This window comes from Chinchilla lanigera, unplaced genomic scaffold (assembly GCF_000276665.1).
Source record: "Chinchilla lanigera isolate Chin_1 unplaced genomic scaffold, ChiLan1.0 scaffold00064, whole genome shotgun sequence".
NCBI lineage: Eukaryota > Metazoa > Chordata > Mammalia > Rodentia > Chinchillidae > Chinchilla > Chinchilla lanigera.
This window is the reverse complement of record NW_004955465.1, coordinates 3,167,218-3,184,618: the sequence shown is the minus strand read 5'-3', so window position 1 is coordinate 3,184,618 and position 17,401 is coordinate 3,167,218. Positions and strand designations below refer to the sequence as shown.

Genomic DNA, 17,401 nt, shown 5'->3' with positions numbered 1-17,401 from the left:
AACTCATGTTCAGTGAATCCAATCACGACGTTGGCTTCAAAATGGTTGTTATGAAATGGGTACAATATTTTGAGAACTGACAGGGCTAAGCATTTTTTAAAAAAATGAAGCAGTTAACTTCAAAATAAGAGAATAAGATGAAAAATTGAAAAATGAAGGCATCTCTCATCAATTTTTGTAGTTCTACTATTTCCTTTATCTCATCTGTAAAATCTAATAAATATGGTTTGTTTTGTTTTGCTTTATTTAGGGGCAGAAAGGCATCTAAATAAAGTAATGTAGATTCTGATACAGCTGTTCTCTTTATTGATTTGATTTTAGGCAGCAGAAGAATGTCTAGGTTAAATCAACACTATACTTAGTATGGCAGATACTAGTTTTTAAAAACTTCTCCCTTCCTAGCTGTTAAGGAGTAGAGAGAAGGTTCAGAATGTTATATAATTTGTCTAAAATCCTTAAATATAGGCATACCAACACGCAGCCTTTAACTAGTCAAGGCCAGATCTCAAGGTGAAAATTTAAGAATTCAGACAAAAGATCGTACAGATGTGTCAACTCTGGGACAGTAAAATCAGAAGTTTAAACATAGACATGTGACTAGCTGCCTGGCCAGCACTGCTGTCCATAGTTAGAGGTGGGGTGGGAACTACTACCCTCCCCAGACAACTTTCAAAATGCACAAGTGAGGCCGTGCCTGTCTGGACCCATTTCCTCGTTTTTATCTGGTATTTTGTGGAAGCCTCTGTTTCTTCTCACATTTCATCCCAACTGAGGACAACCTTTCAAGATTCATTTCCCACCAGCCAATGCGGTGGCTGCAAACCAGGCTGACATCATCCAGAACTTCTGTCCCCATAAATGCTGTCTCCACCCTTTAAAAGTTATCTTGACAGAACCAAGCACAAAACGTGTACCTTTGGAGGCATTTCAGGGTTTTCTGTTTCTATTTTTCTCGACTTTTGCCAAAGTAATTTTATATCCCTGAGGAACCAAGAAGTATTTCCTGTAATTGGGGTTTGCTACTGTCCCTCACTCCTGGACCCATTCATCTGTCCGGTGCTGGGTCCCAGAGGCACTGCCTGGGAGCTGTGGGTTTTGGGGCAGGGTGGTCATGGTCTTCATCCTGGAGTCCTGGGTGGACAAGGCTCGATACAGGCTCTCATTGTATTTGGCACTTTATAAGCCCTTTTGTACATTAATAAAAATGAGTGGGAACAGGAAAGAAGCCTCTTGGTGACCATTAAGCTGAGCTGTAACTTACTTTCTCTGGGTTTCTGTTGCTTCAACAAAGAAAGACATTGAAAGAAAGGGGCACCTAAGGTGTCACTGAGGCAGATAGGATGGACACCGTGCACTGTTCACATTTCTCTGCCTTGAGTTCAGATTGATTGTATAAGGGGTCAGTAGAATGCTCATGCCTGCCTTTATTCCACTTCCCAGCCTGCTCCCTAAAATGTCCCACTTCATTTGCATTGCTGCATGAGAAGAATCCTGAAATGTTGGAGCCCCATGAATGAAGAAATGTAGCTCCCCAAGGACAATGATAGCTGCCCAGGAGAATTGTTGACTGCTTTATATGGGAGAACTCACCTGTACATTTGGAGCAGCTGCTGAGACCGTGTGGCTTAGTTGTTACTGCAGCTCATTGCAGCACTTTCCTGACTAATGTTCTTCCAGCTCTGAAATTCTGTTTATCTAGGAGAGGCACAGCATGGGGAAGAATTCTACAGAAACTAAAACACTACAATAGAAGAAGCACTGGATATAAGTAAACTAGGTTTTCAAAGATGAAAAGTAAAGAGCAGGATAGAAATGATGCTTCTCTAGATGAGCCAGCATAAATCTGAGTGGGTTCTGGGTAATCTTTAAAAGATAGAAGATGCATATTTCTTTTTAATGTAATGATAACTCTGTGTGCGTTGGTCAAATCTGAAGAAGTTTAAAAGAGACTGAGGGCAGGTTGTGGGAAAATGAGACTGGAATCCTCTGTCAGTGTAAATCTTGTTATCAACAACATAAATCCAAGGACAAAGAATCCTCCCACAAGCCCTGCCCTTATAAGAATTGTGTAGAGAGGCTGAGCACAGGGTTGGCTTAGCACTGTCAGCGATTGGAAAGATCTTTGCTGTGTTAATTCCGGAACTCTTTGCTATATGGGAAGCGATTAAGTCTGGGTGGCTACTGATATGGTAGAGAAAATAGACTGTTTCCATCCTGTTGCTACTTTAACTCTTTTGCTGAATGGATTCCCACAGATAGAACTTTCATCTTTGCTTATTTTTACTGAGGAGAATACCCTTTTCAGGGAACCCCAAAGCTTCATGTTTTAGAATAAATGAAGGCTGTCTGTGGGGGGAAAGGAAGCCACATGCCCGGGTGTTAAATAAGGAAAGTGTCGGATAGGGAAGGGAAAGCTTGTCTAACTTCTGGGGTCACTTTCTGCATCTCAGATCCTGCTTACTTTCAGGACATTAGTTGGTATCTTATTGACAGTGTAATTTCTGTAGTGCAGCTGGATGTTGGCATCCATAATCAAACACAGAAAGCCCATCTGGGGGAGCTGCACCGTGCTTGATTTAAATGAGAAAGTTAAGTCTCCGTGGAGACGAGTCTTGTGTGGGCCCAGAGACTCTTACACCTGCGGGGCACTTCATGTTTAAATATGCTTCTTATTTTCCAGATGAGCCCAGGGGATCCACATTCCCCAATAAAATTCCTGTCTGCACTAAATTGCCTTTTAGTGTTGATTTATACCTCAATAAAACTATGTTGAAAAGGAGAATTGGTGTGATTCTATAACTAACATGATTTATGCATGTTTTAGTTTTGGAGTACACGGTATTTATACAATGTGATGTGATGTGATGTAATGTGATGTGTATATCCACATCCAGAGAACTCATGTCAGGGGCAGCAGAAGCATCCACGGGCATCTTCTAAACACAGGACTAAGGTTTGCTATAAAGAACTTGCTAAAATGATACATTCCTAGCTCACCTCAGAGTCTCTGAGTTAGTGTCACATGGGGTGGGACCTGGGGATATGCATTTAAACAACTTTTATGGCCGACTCTGAGCACACAGGGTGTGTTAGACTCTCTCCTTCAAACTTGGAGATGAAACTTCCATTTCTCTTTGGTTACCACCAACGCACTACTTGTGGAAGAAGAGAAGGAAACTAATGCTTTTAGATGGCTCTTTTTGTCTGTTGAACATTGTGCTAGACACTCTAAATATACTGTTTATGTCTTGTAAGAGCCCAACAAAGTTGGAACTATCTGCATTTTTACTGGAGAAATCAGAAGAATAGAGAGGGTAAGCAATATTGATTGGTATAGAGCAGGATAGAGATTTGAACCCTGATCTCTTTGGAGCCACAACCCACACTTTTTTCACTAAGCTGTTGGCTGACCTGCTGCCTGGCCATATTCTACTTGATCAGTGTTGGGCCACAGGTTTTAGCAGTAGATTACCTTGGCATTTACTAGGAGACTTGATGAGAAATTTCCTTTTTCTTCCCTCCAGCTTTAATGAAGTATAATTGGCAAATAAAAGAAAATCATAAAAATTTAAGGTATAAAACATGATGTTTTCATATATGTGTACCCTGTAAAGTGATTACTATAATCAGGCTAATCAATGTACCTATTATCTTACAGAATGACTTGTATGTGTGTGTGTGTGTATGTGCATGTGTATGTGTTAATAACACTTAAGAGCTATCCTCTTAGCAAACTTGAGTCCACAATACAGTATTATTAATTAGGTCCTCATGTGGACATTATTTCTAGAACTTGCTCATTTTGTACTGAAGATGCACACCCTTTAACCAATATCTCCCTATTTTCCCCAGATGTCCGCCCCTCATAACCAATGTTCTACTCCTTGCTTCTATGAAGGGGACTTTTTTAGTTTCTACATATAAGTCAGGCCATACGCCATTTGTCCTTCTTTGACTGGCTTATGTCACTTAGTATAATGTCTTCTAGCTCCATCCATGTTCTTACAAATGACAGGATTTCCTTCCTTTCAATGGTGAGTAGTATTTCACTATCTATGTATACTACAATGTGATCACGTGTTTATATGCAGATGGTCACATAGGGAGTTTCCTTATCTCGACTATCATGAACAATGCTGTAGTGAACATGGTATGCAGACATCTCTTCAACACACCAATTTCCAATCCTTTGAACGTATACACTCAGAAGTAAGTGTGTTGGTAGCTTCACTTTTAATTCTTTGAAGAACCCCTTATTGTCTTCTGTCATGGTTGCAGGTATTTATACTCCCACCAACAGAGTGCAAGGATTCCCTTTTCCCCATATCCTGGTCCACTTGTCTTAGTTTTTCACAAAAAAACATCCTAACAGGTATGAGATGATGTCACATTGTGGCTTTGATTTACATTTCCCTGGTCATTAGGGATGTTCTGCATGTACCTGTTGGCCATTTGTATTTCTTCTTTTAAGACATATCTATTTAGATCCTTTGCCCATCTAAAAAAAAACCTAGGTTTTCCTGTCAGTTGTATAAGTCATATGTGTGTGTGTGTGTGTGTGTGTATACACTTAAATATTAACCACTTATAGCTCTGCAGTTTGCAAATATTCTCTCCCACTCTGTAGGTTATGAAATTGTCTTATGAAGAAAACAGTTCACTTGGAGAAACTTCCCTGGGGAAGAGTAATCCTTACATTGAAGAAGACACTGAGGTGCCCCAACCAGAGACGCCACTTCAGCCTGAGCAGCTGTTCACTGTGTCAGCTACTGAAGGGCAGGAAACCAGCAACTCTCAAGCAGATGTCCTTCCTGGATTATCCTTGGCCAAAGAGAGCTTCCTCTTGCATATCCGGCCTCCTCCCTGGGGCAGCCCACATCCAACATGTGGTGCAGGCAGGGATGTGAAGTCCCAAACTCTTGTTTCAGTTCCAGACAACTCAGAAGGACCACCACGGATCCAGAGGGCCAAACAATCAGCTGTGGCCTTTTTAAAAACATTTTTTTTGGTACCAGGAATTGAACTCCAGACCTTGCACTTGCCAGGCAGGTGCTATGCTGCTGAGCTATCTCTCCCACCCTGTGGCCTTTATTTTAACCTTGACTTCTCCTGCCTAATTCTGCTTCCTCTTTATCCTTGAGGGCATTCCCGAGAGCATTCCTCATAAGCCTCTTTCAGTCCATCTCAGAATTTGTTTGGCTGGGAACTTGACTGTGATGTTAAACCAAATTGTCCAAAGCCAGGCGTAGTGGCACATGCCTGTAACCCCAGCACTCGGGAGGAATCGCCACAAGTTTGAGGCCAGGCTGGGCTATGTAGTGAGTTCAAGGATTGCCTGAATTACAGAATGAGACTCTGTCTCTAAACAAACAAAAAACCAAAAAAGCCCCACCCCCAAGCCCCCAAATTGTCCTTGTGGATACACACGCTCACGTTTAGGTGGTGTGACAGGCAGAGCGGCGGCCTCCCTTCAGTTCATAAATTCAAGTGCAAACCTGCACTACCTCAGAATGTGACTGAGTTTGGAGACAGCGTCTTTATGGAGGTGGTTAAGCTAAAGTGAGGTTGTAAGGCTGGGCCAATCCAATATGGTAGTGTCCTTCTAAAAAGACACAGAGAGAAGGCTATATGAAGACACAGGGAGAAGACAACACTGACAAGCCGAGGAAAGAGACCTCAGGAGAAACCATCCCTGCCTGCACCTTGAACTTGGACTCCTGGACCCCATAACTGTGAGGAAGGAGCTTCCTGTTGTCTGAGTCCCCCATTGGTGGTATTTTGTTATAGCAGCCTGTACATACTCATACAGGCAGATTTAGAGCTCTTTCTATGTTTAGATCCCTACCCTTTCATCTTCATGCCCTAAGCACCAACTTGGAACTCTGAGCAGGTTAATCTGTCTCTTAAGTATAATGATGATGAGTGATAATTTTCACTAGAGTTTTCATATTCCTTAAAAGCTGTCAGAATTATAATATCTTTACAAGAGTGATTAAAGAGTATGTGAATTACCCCCTCTCGATCTCAATTCCCCTTTTAGGACACTTAGATGTAAATACATAGTGTAGACAACTACTTTGGACCTGCCTTGAACTTGCTTTTAGTGGGGGAAAAAGGGCAACCTTTTCAAATTCCATCAGTCAACATTTTCTGGTCTTCTGTGACGCAAGCACCGGGTTTGGCTTTTTGTCCTTAGCTAAACCACAGCACTCCTTGCCCAGCTGCTAGCCTCTTGCCCTCTTTTGGGGAGGAGGAGTAAGACAACAAAGAAAAAGGTCTGTAGTTGAAAAGATTTCCTTTGCAGTCTTCCAGGTTTACTGAGCCAGCCTCTTTATCGTTGCTAGTCGGGCCTCAGCTAATGGGTAAACTACCAGCTCTGAAAAAGGAACAAAAGCCAAACAACTACAGCAAACGAGTGACCGGGTGCCCGGCCCTTCTGCACCGCTAGGTGAAATGTGACCTCTCCGCTTTCTGTTCACTTTCCTATTTGTACAGGGCATTTGGGCTTGCCTTTATCTGATGGGCTTCCTGTAAGGGGTTTGTTTTTGAGAATATTTATGATAAAAATATTTTTCAGAATATTATGGCTGTAGCACAGGTTTCTGCAGAGGATTGTGCTAACCATGATGTCTTCACTGCTGCTGATGGAACCGGAACCCCACAACATAAGGAAGCTCAGCAGAGCCACCAAGCATGGCCTGCACCAGAGTTGCGAGGCCCATCCGCCAGCAGGCCTTTGCTCACTTGTGGCATCTTGCCTCTTTTCCCTTGTGTGATTTCCAGGAGATGTGCAGACTGGCCCTCTTACCTAGCGCAGGTGTCACCAGAAGCATCTGTTGAGGGCTTATGTGGTGGCTGCAATTCTAAGCAATTTACATTTTTAATAATCACAACAATCCCTCAGGGTGGGTGTTCTCATCCTCATTTTATGGGCAAAGAAACTGAGACACAAAGAGATTAATTAACTTGTCCAAGGTCCTACTACTTGTTGGTGGTAGGGTTGTGGCGCAAGTAGAGAAGTTATGGCTTCAGGTCCACATTTTTAAGCGACATACTACTCCCTCAAAAGCACTGGAAATATATCCTTAGGAAGCACTTTAACATGGAATAAATTTTCTTGTTCACTAGGTGATAATGATCATTTAAAAATACTTATGTTCTTTTATGCTGGTATGAAGTGGTGTGTGCATGCATGCATGTGTGCGTGTGCGTGTGTGTGACACTGAAATAAAATTTAATGGTGACAGGAAAAATCACAGATGTTTTGGAATTACAGATCTCAGTGGACATCTCCACTCTTCGTGTAGATAATTCTAATGCAAATCAAAGATTTCAGGAGGTAGAACTGCCTGGTTGTTAGGTCTCAAACACTGAAGTCAAGAATCAGCATGTATTGGAGGAAACACAGTACAGTCATTGCAGGGACTCAAATGGAACGAAATACTGGTTTGCTTAAGGGCTTCTTTTCTTTCCCTGTTTTTGTATCAGTAAGTCTGGCTGAGTAGTTATAAACAAATAAGAGATTAATTATGTTTCACTATACAAAAGGAAATTCATATTCTTGGTGAGTGGCTCGGGGAGTCACAGATAAGTGTAATTCATTCCAAGTTGGATTAGTAAGTTTGTTTGATTGAAGCCTCTGAAGGGTCCAATGCTATGACAGATTTATATCCTAGAATCCAAGAACTAAACGAGATTTTTAAGAGGTGATAATGTACCTTAAACATCACAGTGATGTGAAAACCAAACTTGCTTTTAACAACTTTCAGGGAGATCCTTTTATGGTTTATCAACATGTTTAGAGCAAATATTTGTCATTATAGTTAGCTTATAGCCTTTTTCCTGCAAATAAAATATAGCCCTCTTTGGCCTGAGATGACTGCTCAGTGCTTGGTGCTTTTTTATTTGTTGGTTTTGCACACACCCACACATACCATTTCATAGTACCATGAATAGAACTATGATAAGTATTTTTAAATTGTTTGCTTCTCTACATAATATAAACAACAGATAATTGGACTCAACATATATGAGAATTAATCATTTTTGAGCACATTATTTTCAGTGCATCTTCTCATTTTATCCTTAGACAATTGTTCTATTACCATTTTATGAAAGTAGAAACAAAGATTTAAAAAAACCCAAGTAACTCAACCTCAGGCCAACTCTATTACAAGGACACACACTCATGACCCCCAATTCACTGCACCATGCCATGATGCCTGGCTCCCTTGGAAGCCAATGAATAGATGCAATTACATGCAATTTCTTATATTTAATGTTCATAAAGCTTTAGGAAACCTTTGTTGACCATTTTAACCTTAATCCCTACAGCAAGCCAAGCTGATTTTCTTGTGGAATGGTTAAATAGAAGTCCAGTGGTTTAAGGTGATTGGCAAAGAAAAGTGGAACCAAAGAATGGCTTAATCCCTGACTGGGTGATCAACTTCTGATCAGTTCGCGAGTAAACCTTCCAGACCCTCTCAGGAACCAGCTATCCTAGGGGTAATCTTTTACCTGTATCCCAGAGGACTGCTTCCCCAGAAATTTCCCAATGGAAGAGGATTTCTTATATGCCTCAGGCTATCCATGTGAAAAATTCATCTAACAGCAAAATCCGGCTGCCTAAAGTTCATATATATGTATATATTCAAATATATTCATATATGTATTTATATGTATTCATACACACACACACACACACACACACACACACACACGTTGCAGTCCTGTGTAACAGTGGGACAGCATTCATATTACTGTTTTAGAGAAATTAATCTGAGTTCAACTGCAGAAAAGGAAATCACAAAATGTACGTTATTTTCCACACCACTCACCCTTGCCCACATCTTCCCCCGCGGAATGCTGGAGCTCCGGGTCTCCAGGAGGATAATTCCAGGGTTCTGGTTTGCTGGCCGGCTTCCTCCTTTTCATAACTCCTCTTGAAGAATGCGCAACATGCTCCTGCTAGCGCCTGGCATTGTGGACTCACAGCTCACTGCAGCTGAAAACAGAAGTTAGAAACAAAAAGGTGGGTAAACTCTGTGAAGGGTTGGGATGCTTTTGTTATTCAAAGATTTTATCATAGTTGTTGGAATAGCCAAATCTATAATCTCAGAAATCCATTCATTCATGCGTGTATACAATCATGGAAAGTGTTCATGGCATTCTTCCTACATTAATTTGAACTCAAAAGATGCATAAAATATGGTCCTGCCCTCAAGGAGCCCACCCAAAAATTCAGTGCTGTGAAACATGACAGTCTGGTCAACTATGCAGTGGGTCAGGAGAAAGCACGCAGGAGGGAGAAGATGGACAGTGAGTGGCGTCTTGCGTGGCGGTGGGTGCATATTGCCAAGTGAAGGTGAGAGGAACCCTTCCTTGTCTACACCCTGTCACATTAGTCACTGATTGAGCTTCTTTTTTCTGTCCTCTCATCGCTATGGTCTCAATATTCCCCTTTAAGACAACTTAATATATTGCTCTTTTCACTTTGAAGCCACCAAATGTGCCTGGCTCTACCCCTGGCCAGAAGTCTGTGAAGGTCACTTGAGCCATATGCTTTTTTAGTTTCCCAAAAAGGAGAAAAATTGGTGTTTTGGAACTGTGGCTTTTAAACAGCTTAGATGCAAAGCCCAGAATTTGATTTTTTTTCTTGGAAGAAAAATCAACTGGGCTTTTGGTGGACTGGTTCTGGCCAATTTTTTTTAACTTTCCTTTCATCTTCTCACAGCTGTAAGATTTAGTTTTGAAGTCAGGTGTGTATGTGTGTGTGTTTATGAACTACCATTGAAATGTATAGTCTTACAAAAACCTGATATTTAAACCATGTGGGATACATGGAAAGCTTTTTGAGAATTAGTTATCTGAATCTTTGTAAAAATGAAACAGTTTCCCCTATCAAGAATAAAAACTCAAAACGAAGTGGAAAGTGAACCAAAAATAAGGGTTGTGTCTGGCACATAGTAAATGCTCAGCAAACTATTTCCTGAAGCATCCAGTTGCCCATATGAGGAAGAGAAGCCCTTCTAGAACTGCATTCCAACAGAGGGTAATTGGGGGTTGGTTTCCTTACGCTTCTACTCAGGCAGGAACGGCCTCCTGTAATTTTGGTTTGATAAACACAGTGTATATAATCATGGCAGGGAGGAGGGAAGGAATTCTCCTCTGAGGCACTTGCAGTGGCGTGGTAATAGGACATAGGCCATGACTCATCGGCTCTGCCTGACCCCGTGCATGGTTACCCAAGTATTCAGCCCAGACTGGGCAGAGGACAAGCAGGAGAGTTAGTGATGCCAGCAATCTACTCACTTCCCCTTTAGGTTCTCTCATCTTGGAGCATTTTAGCTGCCCATAGTGTCTGCACTTATAAGAACTACTCAGAGTTGATTTGTCTTTGGGAATCCCTTAAACTATAGCACCAGAAATATATGGTGTGTATGTATGTGTGCATGTGCGTATGGACACATTTTATTAATCCTTTACTGGGAAATACAACACACACAAAAAAACCATAGAAAACAAATGTACAGTTTAATAAACTATTATAAATGTACCTGCCACCCAGGACTGCCACTGTAGGTGACTGCCAAGACCCCAGCTGCCTTCTGAATGCTCTTCCCAATGTAATCCATTTCTTCCCCTTCAAGGCAATACTAGCCCCATGCAATGGGACTCTATGTGGGACCTTGGGCTTTGGGGATCTGGCTTCCTTCCAACCATGCATCTTCATAAAAGGAGAAGAGTCTAGAGGGTCTGAGAGACCATGTGCACTTGGAAACCATTTTCCCTTTCTAGACCAAGTGCCAAGTACTGGGATACTGGGAGTCCCCGTCCAAGGATTTCAGGCCTATCCAGGTCTTCATGGGCATTTCCTCAGGTCTGCCTTTTGAAGGGCTGGCCTAGGAGTGATGCTGAAATACTAGAATTATGTCCCATGGTGAAAAAAAATCAAACCATGGCTATAGGAGATAGGGTGGAAGCAAATTGACTTAAAAGATATAAAGGCAAGGAAATGAAAAATATAAAAGTAAGGAAGTAGAGCTCCCACTAGTTAGGAAGGGTCCTGAGTAGGATACCCAATAGGCTGTTACTTTAGGCATTTTTAAAGTGGTATTTATAAGGGGGCTTGGGCTGTTGTACAAGCAATATAATCTCTAACCAACGGGAGCCTACATACTTTTTAAGATTCAATCTATGCAGTGTTCATGCAGTGTCCATGCAGGGCCCATGCGTCCTTGAGCCAATCACCTGCCTGATCATGCTCTAGGGAGGTCTCTGACAGACAGAGACACCTGGTGGATGTTTTTGTAAGATGGCTGGTGAGTGGTGACTCAGCAGACTCCAGTTTGGAACTCCTGACTCCATTTTGGGGCCACTGTCCTTACTGTCTAATAGAATCTGAATACCTGTTTCACTAATCCCTATTACAGCAGCAGATTATCTGCAAGAGGCCATCTGGTGAAGGTCGCCCTTGGGGCTTGAGGTGTAGGCATATGTGGTATGGGGTGGAGGGGAAGATGGATGACTGGGCTTGGCAGCCATTCTTGCATCACACGTTCTAGTAAGATCCAAGTGTCTAAGAGTTCTAAGATCCAAAATGGTCTTCCCAGTCACCACACATTTATCATGTGTGTGGACCTGCTAAAAGATAACTAAGCAGACTTATAGCTGTTCCCTGCTCTTCTTTATGTTTTACTCACTTCTTTATGTCCAGGTAGCAGGACAGAACAACTTTTATTTAACAGTTTTTTAGTGCAAGTTATAATTCTTAAGTATTTAGGCCCCCGCTGTGCAGTTCTTCATTTATACTTCCCCCCTCCCCATGATACTAGGGGTTAAACCCAGGGGCACTCTACTGCTGAGCTATATCCTCAGGCATTTTTATTTTTTATTTTGAGACAAGATCTCTCTTAGTTGTCCAGGTGAAATTTAAATGCATGAGCTCCCTGCTGCAGACTCCCAAAGTACTGGGATTACAAGGTGTGCCATCACGCCTGGCTTCTGTTTGTACTTCTACTCTAAACCACACAGGTTTTGCAATTCTCCAATGAATCTTGAACATTTTTTACTTGGAAGAATATTGATCCTTTGTTTTATAGAAATAATATCCAAAAAACTATATATATCAAATGAAAATAAAAAAACAATATGTATATAATACCTACTACAGTTTTACTTGTACATAGGCAAAACAGTGCTGAAAAATATTTATAGGTTCATAATTAGTGAATGTGACAATTTTCTGTTCAAATCTTTCATTGGGGTGGACCTGCTAAAAGGTAACTAAGCAGACTTATAGCTGTTCCTTGCTCTTCTTTATGTTTTACTCACTGAAGTTTATATTCCTGTGTAGTCACTTTCCCTGTTTTGAATTTAGCATAAATTAGATAGTTTTTGTGTGTGTGTTTGTGTGTGTGTGTTCCCTTCCATTCAGCATTATGTTTGCAAAATTCACTTATGTTGTTGCCTTGTCAGGGATCTGGCCAAGATCCCTAACTGCCTGTGTGAAGGTTATGGAGAGAAGATGAGATAAGAAACAGAGACAAATTTAGTAATGTGTGAAGAGGGGCTGGGAGGTCAGTGCCTCAGGATGGGTGGAGACAAAGACACTCCAAGCCAGCCACTGTTTATCATGTGTGTACAAGGACAGGAGGGGTAGCAGAAAATTCAAGGTCGGTGGAAGACTCAGAGATCAGTGACTCAGCGGGCAACAGATAACCCTAGGGTGACTCAAGAGGGCAGAGATGATCTTATGCTAAGGAGGATCTTGCCCTGGAGCGTTCTTTAATCTTAGTGGTTTTAGTTTAGTCTTAGTGGCTGGAGAAGATGGCTCATCCCTAAAGAGTTAGTGGGAAATCTCAAAAGGGTGATACCGATATTTCCAAGCCTCCATTTATCCCTTAGCGAGGTATGCAAAATTAACCATTGTGAATTTGTGGTCCCCAACACTGCCTTTCATTGTAGCTTGCGTTTTTCATTGCTGTGTGATATCCTAAGCACAGATCAGCATTTGTCATCACCATAATAATGCTGATGGACACTGGAATGGTTTTCAGTAGTAAATTATTATGAATAGCGCTATTCTTGAGATCTTTATTTCTCTGTGCTTTTACTTAGGAATGGAATTGCTAGATGACAGATGTGCATATTTTCAACTTTAATGGATAACACCAAACTGCTCTCCAAAGTTGTTTCATACCAACTTACATTCTCCTCAGCATGGTATGATGGTCCCCATTGCTTCTGATAATATGTCTTTTTAGTTTTAACCATTGTATGCTGGAAATACCTTGAATACAGCATTTTTCCTCTAAAGCATTTATGGCTCCCCCTCCCACTCCATATGAAGACACTGAAATGTTTACAGCAACTTGGAGTTCCAAATTTACTACTTATAATGTCAGTATGAGTATATAATAATAATATTCTGTGCTAATACCCATAGTTTTTATTCGTTATGTGGCAGTTAAAAGAGGACTCGTAGCTTAGGAAGACTTACGGTAATAAAATTCAAGATTTAAACAGAGTATAGTATTTTAAAATACCACAGAGATTAGCAAATGGACATAGAGGGTGAACACCCTGCCAGCTATGTGCAGGAAAGGGACCAACCTCATCCTTTGCTAGAATTTGGGTACCCAATGCCCCCAAACGTCCATATGTAATGACCACCAGAGAGGCACTCCAGGCACATGGTAGAGCCTTTGGGTGGTGGAGACTTGTGAAAAGTCCTTAGGTTTGGGAAGTGTGTTCCCAATGGGGGCTGTGTGACCCTAGTCCTTTCCCCTCACTGTCTGCTTCCTGTCTGGCCATGTGAGCACTTTCTCTGAAACTCACCCTCCTCTCACATGGTGCTGTTTCACCAGACTCCAAACTCAGTGGGTTTTCCTGCTCCTGGACTCAAGTCTCCTAAAGCTGTGAACTGAAAACCTTTTATTGATCAGTAGCCTGTCTCAGGTATTTCAGCGTAGCAATGTGAAGCTGACTAACACTCTCACAAGGTTGCATTTGTCTTATAGCATGCTCTGGTGGTTGTGGCAGCACTGGACACAAGTTGCTGTGACCCAGCTGGGGCCAATCGGGACCACCGCTGAGCAGGAAGTTCAGCTGGAAAGCCCATCAGCTTGTGGCTCATTAGCATGCCACATCTGGCAACATCTGTTCCTCCAGGAGGAACAAGTGCCATGCGCTCTGTGAGGACGTGGGCAAACCTTCCTTAACACAGACAGGCACAGTCTCCTCACACGCCCACTTCTTGCTGTACCTACTTAAGCCCCTCAGCCCCCTCACTTCGCTTCCTCTTGCCAAATGTGTCACCTCTTTGCCTCTTTGTCCCTTTAATGCATTTGCTTGGCTACAGCCCAGCCTTGGATAAACTCAGCTGTTTACTTTCTCTACATCAGTTGCCCAGCTGCGGAACATGGCTGGAAACCTCACACAGCCCGCAAATGGTGCTACTATAAATCCCCGGTCACCAATATCATCTGGACCCTTGTTGGCGTCAGGCTGTCCTCTATTTCGCTGGCCAGTGCACCCTCTCGTCCTCTGTTTTTCCATTAGGATAATAGATCTCCTCTAGGCACAGTGGGCAGTTGTGATTTCTACATGGTGGGGGCTGTTTCAAACCCTCCCACTCTCCTCCGAATCTCTGTTATTGCTTGTCTCTGGCTGACCAGATCCCAGACCTCACTGTCAGCCTTGGTGGACTGAGGAAAGCAGCAGGGGCCATCTGCTGCTACGCAGCCCTCGACATCCCCTCTGCGCCTGTAAATGCCCTTTGCATTTATGCTCATTCCTTCCCCTTCTCCTGTGGCAAAAAGGAATGGTCTGCCCCTGCCCAAGCCATTCCCTCTTCTTGTTACTCAGTGCCACCTCCTCTCCCTCTCTCTCCTGATTTGCTCCACCCCTGGTCACCATGACCCGTAGCTTTGCCTAAGAACATGGTGCTTCTTGGCTGGCCAAGTCCGCCTGCTCCCATGATTCACCTGGGCAAGGATTGAGGCGGTGCCTGGGTTGAATTGTGTCCTCCCTGCCTCTATATGTTGAAGTTCTAACACCCAGTATCCAAAGAGGGATGAAACCTTATTTTTAAAAATTATTTTATTTTATTTTTATTTTTTGTACTTGGGATTGGACCCAGGGCCTTCACTTTGAACTGCAATCCCAGAACCCTTTTGTTTTTTGAGAGTTGCTAGGTTGTGCAACTGGGCTCAAATTTGTGCTCCTCTTGCCTGAACTTCCCAGAGTGCTGGGATTCCAGCCATGCAGCACAACATTCAACAGTAGTGTCTCATTTGGAAATAGGATCATTGCAGATACAATTAGCGAAGATGAGGTCATCTGGAGAGGGTGGGCCTCTCATTCAATTATATGAGTGGTTTTATTAAAGGAAAAGTTGAACGTAGTTGAATAGAGGGAAGGTGATAAGCAAGGACCCAGAGAGAAGATAAACATCTACGAACCAAGGAAAGACACTTGGAACAGATTCTTCCCTCACAGCGTGCAAAAGTGACCAAATCTGCCAACATCTTGATGGTAGATTTCTAGCCTCCACCACAGTGAAGTGACAAATCTCTGGTTTAAGACACCTAGTCCATGACACCACCTTACTGCAGTCCCATGAAACTGTATGATGTTTTGCTTGCTAATTTCTGCCATTTTTGGCTGCCACCTTAGGCAAGTGAGTTTATTTACCCCTCTTAGCTTCCCTTTCCTCCCTCCCTCCCTTCCTCCCTCCTTCCCTCCCTTCCTACCGCCTTTCTTCCCTTCTTCCCTCCCTCCCTTTCTTCCTTCTTTCCCTTCCTCATTCCTTCCTTCCTTCCTCCCTCCCCCTTCCTTCCTTTCTTCCTCCCTCCCTCCCTCCCTACCTCCCTTTCTCTCTCCCTCCCTCCCTTCCTCCATTTCTCCCTTCTTCCCTTCCTTCTTCCCTCCCTCCCTTCTTCCCTTCCTTCCTCCCTTTCTCCCTTCTTCCCTTCCTTCTTTCCTTCCTTCCTTCTTCCCTTCCTCCCTCCCTCCCACCCTCCTTCTTTCTCTCCTTCCCTCTCTCCTTCCTTCCTTCCTTCCTTCCTTCCTTCCTTCCTTCCTTCCTTTCTTCCTTCCTCTCTTTCTTCTCTCTCTCCCTCTTCTTTCTCTCTCTCCTTCTTTTGCTTTGGGGATCAAATCCAGGGCCATGCATATGCTAAGCATGCACTCTACTATTGAGCTATACCTCCAGTCCCCTGTAAACTTTCATCTTTTCATTTATAAAGAGGAGGCACAGGAACATTTACCTTATGAGATCTTTTAGAGGATTAAATTTTAAAAGCAAAGAATATGTTGATCACAATACCTGGCTATATTTATTGGGTAGTGCTTTGGTTTGGGGTTTTTGCAAGGGGAACAATATAATACAGGACATATTTTATATGATTACATATAATAGTCACACAAAGAATCATATACAAGAGAATGCAGGAAATCTGTCCACACTAAAGACCAAAGAATCCAGCTGAGGGCCTTGATCCCATGATAATGTCCTGCATGAGTGCAGCTGATGACCTAGAGTCCATAACAGTGTTTTCCATGAGTCCAACGGGAGGCCTAGAGGCCATGACAATGTCTCATGGAGGCCTGTGTCATGGATCTGCACTGGAAAAGCCCAAAGGTCAGTGGTGGAAGCTAGAAAGTCTGTGCTAGCTGGATGAAGGATCTATGCTAGCAGACTGAGGGATCTACATTGGAGCCTGAAGTGATGCTCAAAATAAGAACCAGAGCTCCCCCAAAAAGTACCACAGCCATCCTCAGCAACAGTGAGGATGATCCTCCGATGATCAGGACAGCTGAGTTCCCATCAGGAAAGCCAACGTAACAAGCTTTTCCAGGAGACTGAGCAGTGCATCATCTTCCCCTCCAGAGCCAGGAAGCAATGCTCAAAGTGAGGACCAGAACTCCCTCAAAGTGAACTGAAGCCATTCTCAGCTACAGCAAGATCCCGAGCTCCTTGTATGATAAGAACAGCCAAGTTCATCTTGAAAGCCAGCGTGAGAAGTTCTTCCAGCAGAGCCACACTTATAAATTTCACCTGGGTGTTACAAGTTGACCACCAGTTGTCAATCCCCCACTGGTAGGGCTACCACAGGCTGGATATTTTAGCTGTAACAACAGACATTAATTGCTCACAATTCTGAAAGCTGGAAGTCCAAGGTTAAGGTGCCAGCAAGACAGGTTTCACCCTGAAACCCCTGCTGTTGGTTTATGGGCAGTCACCATCTTTCTGTACATGCTTCTGGCAAGTGGTGGTCAAGGAAGAAGGAGAAAGAGGTTTCTGGTGTCTCATTTTATGAGGACACTAATCCTATTGGATCAGGGCATCACTCTTATAGGCACTGTCAACTAGAATCACTTTTTCTAGAGATCTTAT

The 17,401-nt window shown here is 42.8% G+C and overlaps 1 protein-coding gene across 2 annotated transcripts in view; it reads right to left on the bottom strand.

Moving 5' to 3' along the window:
• Nedd9 (neural precursor cell expressed, developmentally down-regulated 9) overlaps window positions 1-17,401 on the bottom strand; it is a 180,073-nt gene that overhangs the window by 96,863 nt on the left and 65,809 nt on the right. For both annotated transcript variants that reach the window (XM_013521849.1, XM_005398827.2), the window contains exon 2: window positions 8,838-9,004. Coding sequence is in view for 1 of the 2 variants with exons in the window: in XM_005398827.2 (XP_005398884.1) it covers window positions 8,838-8,849 (12 nt within the window). In the remaining variant the exon portion in view is untranslated. The remainder of the gene's footprint in view (window positions 1-8,837; window positions 9,005-17,401) is intronic.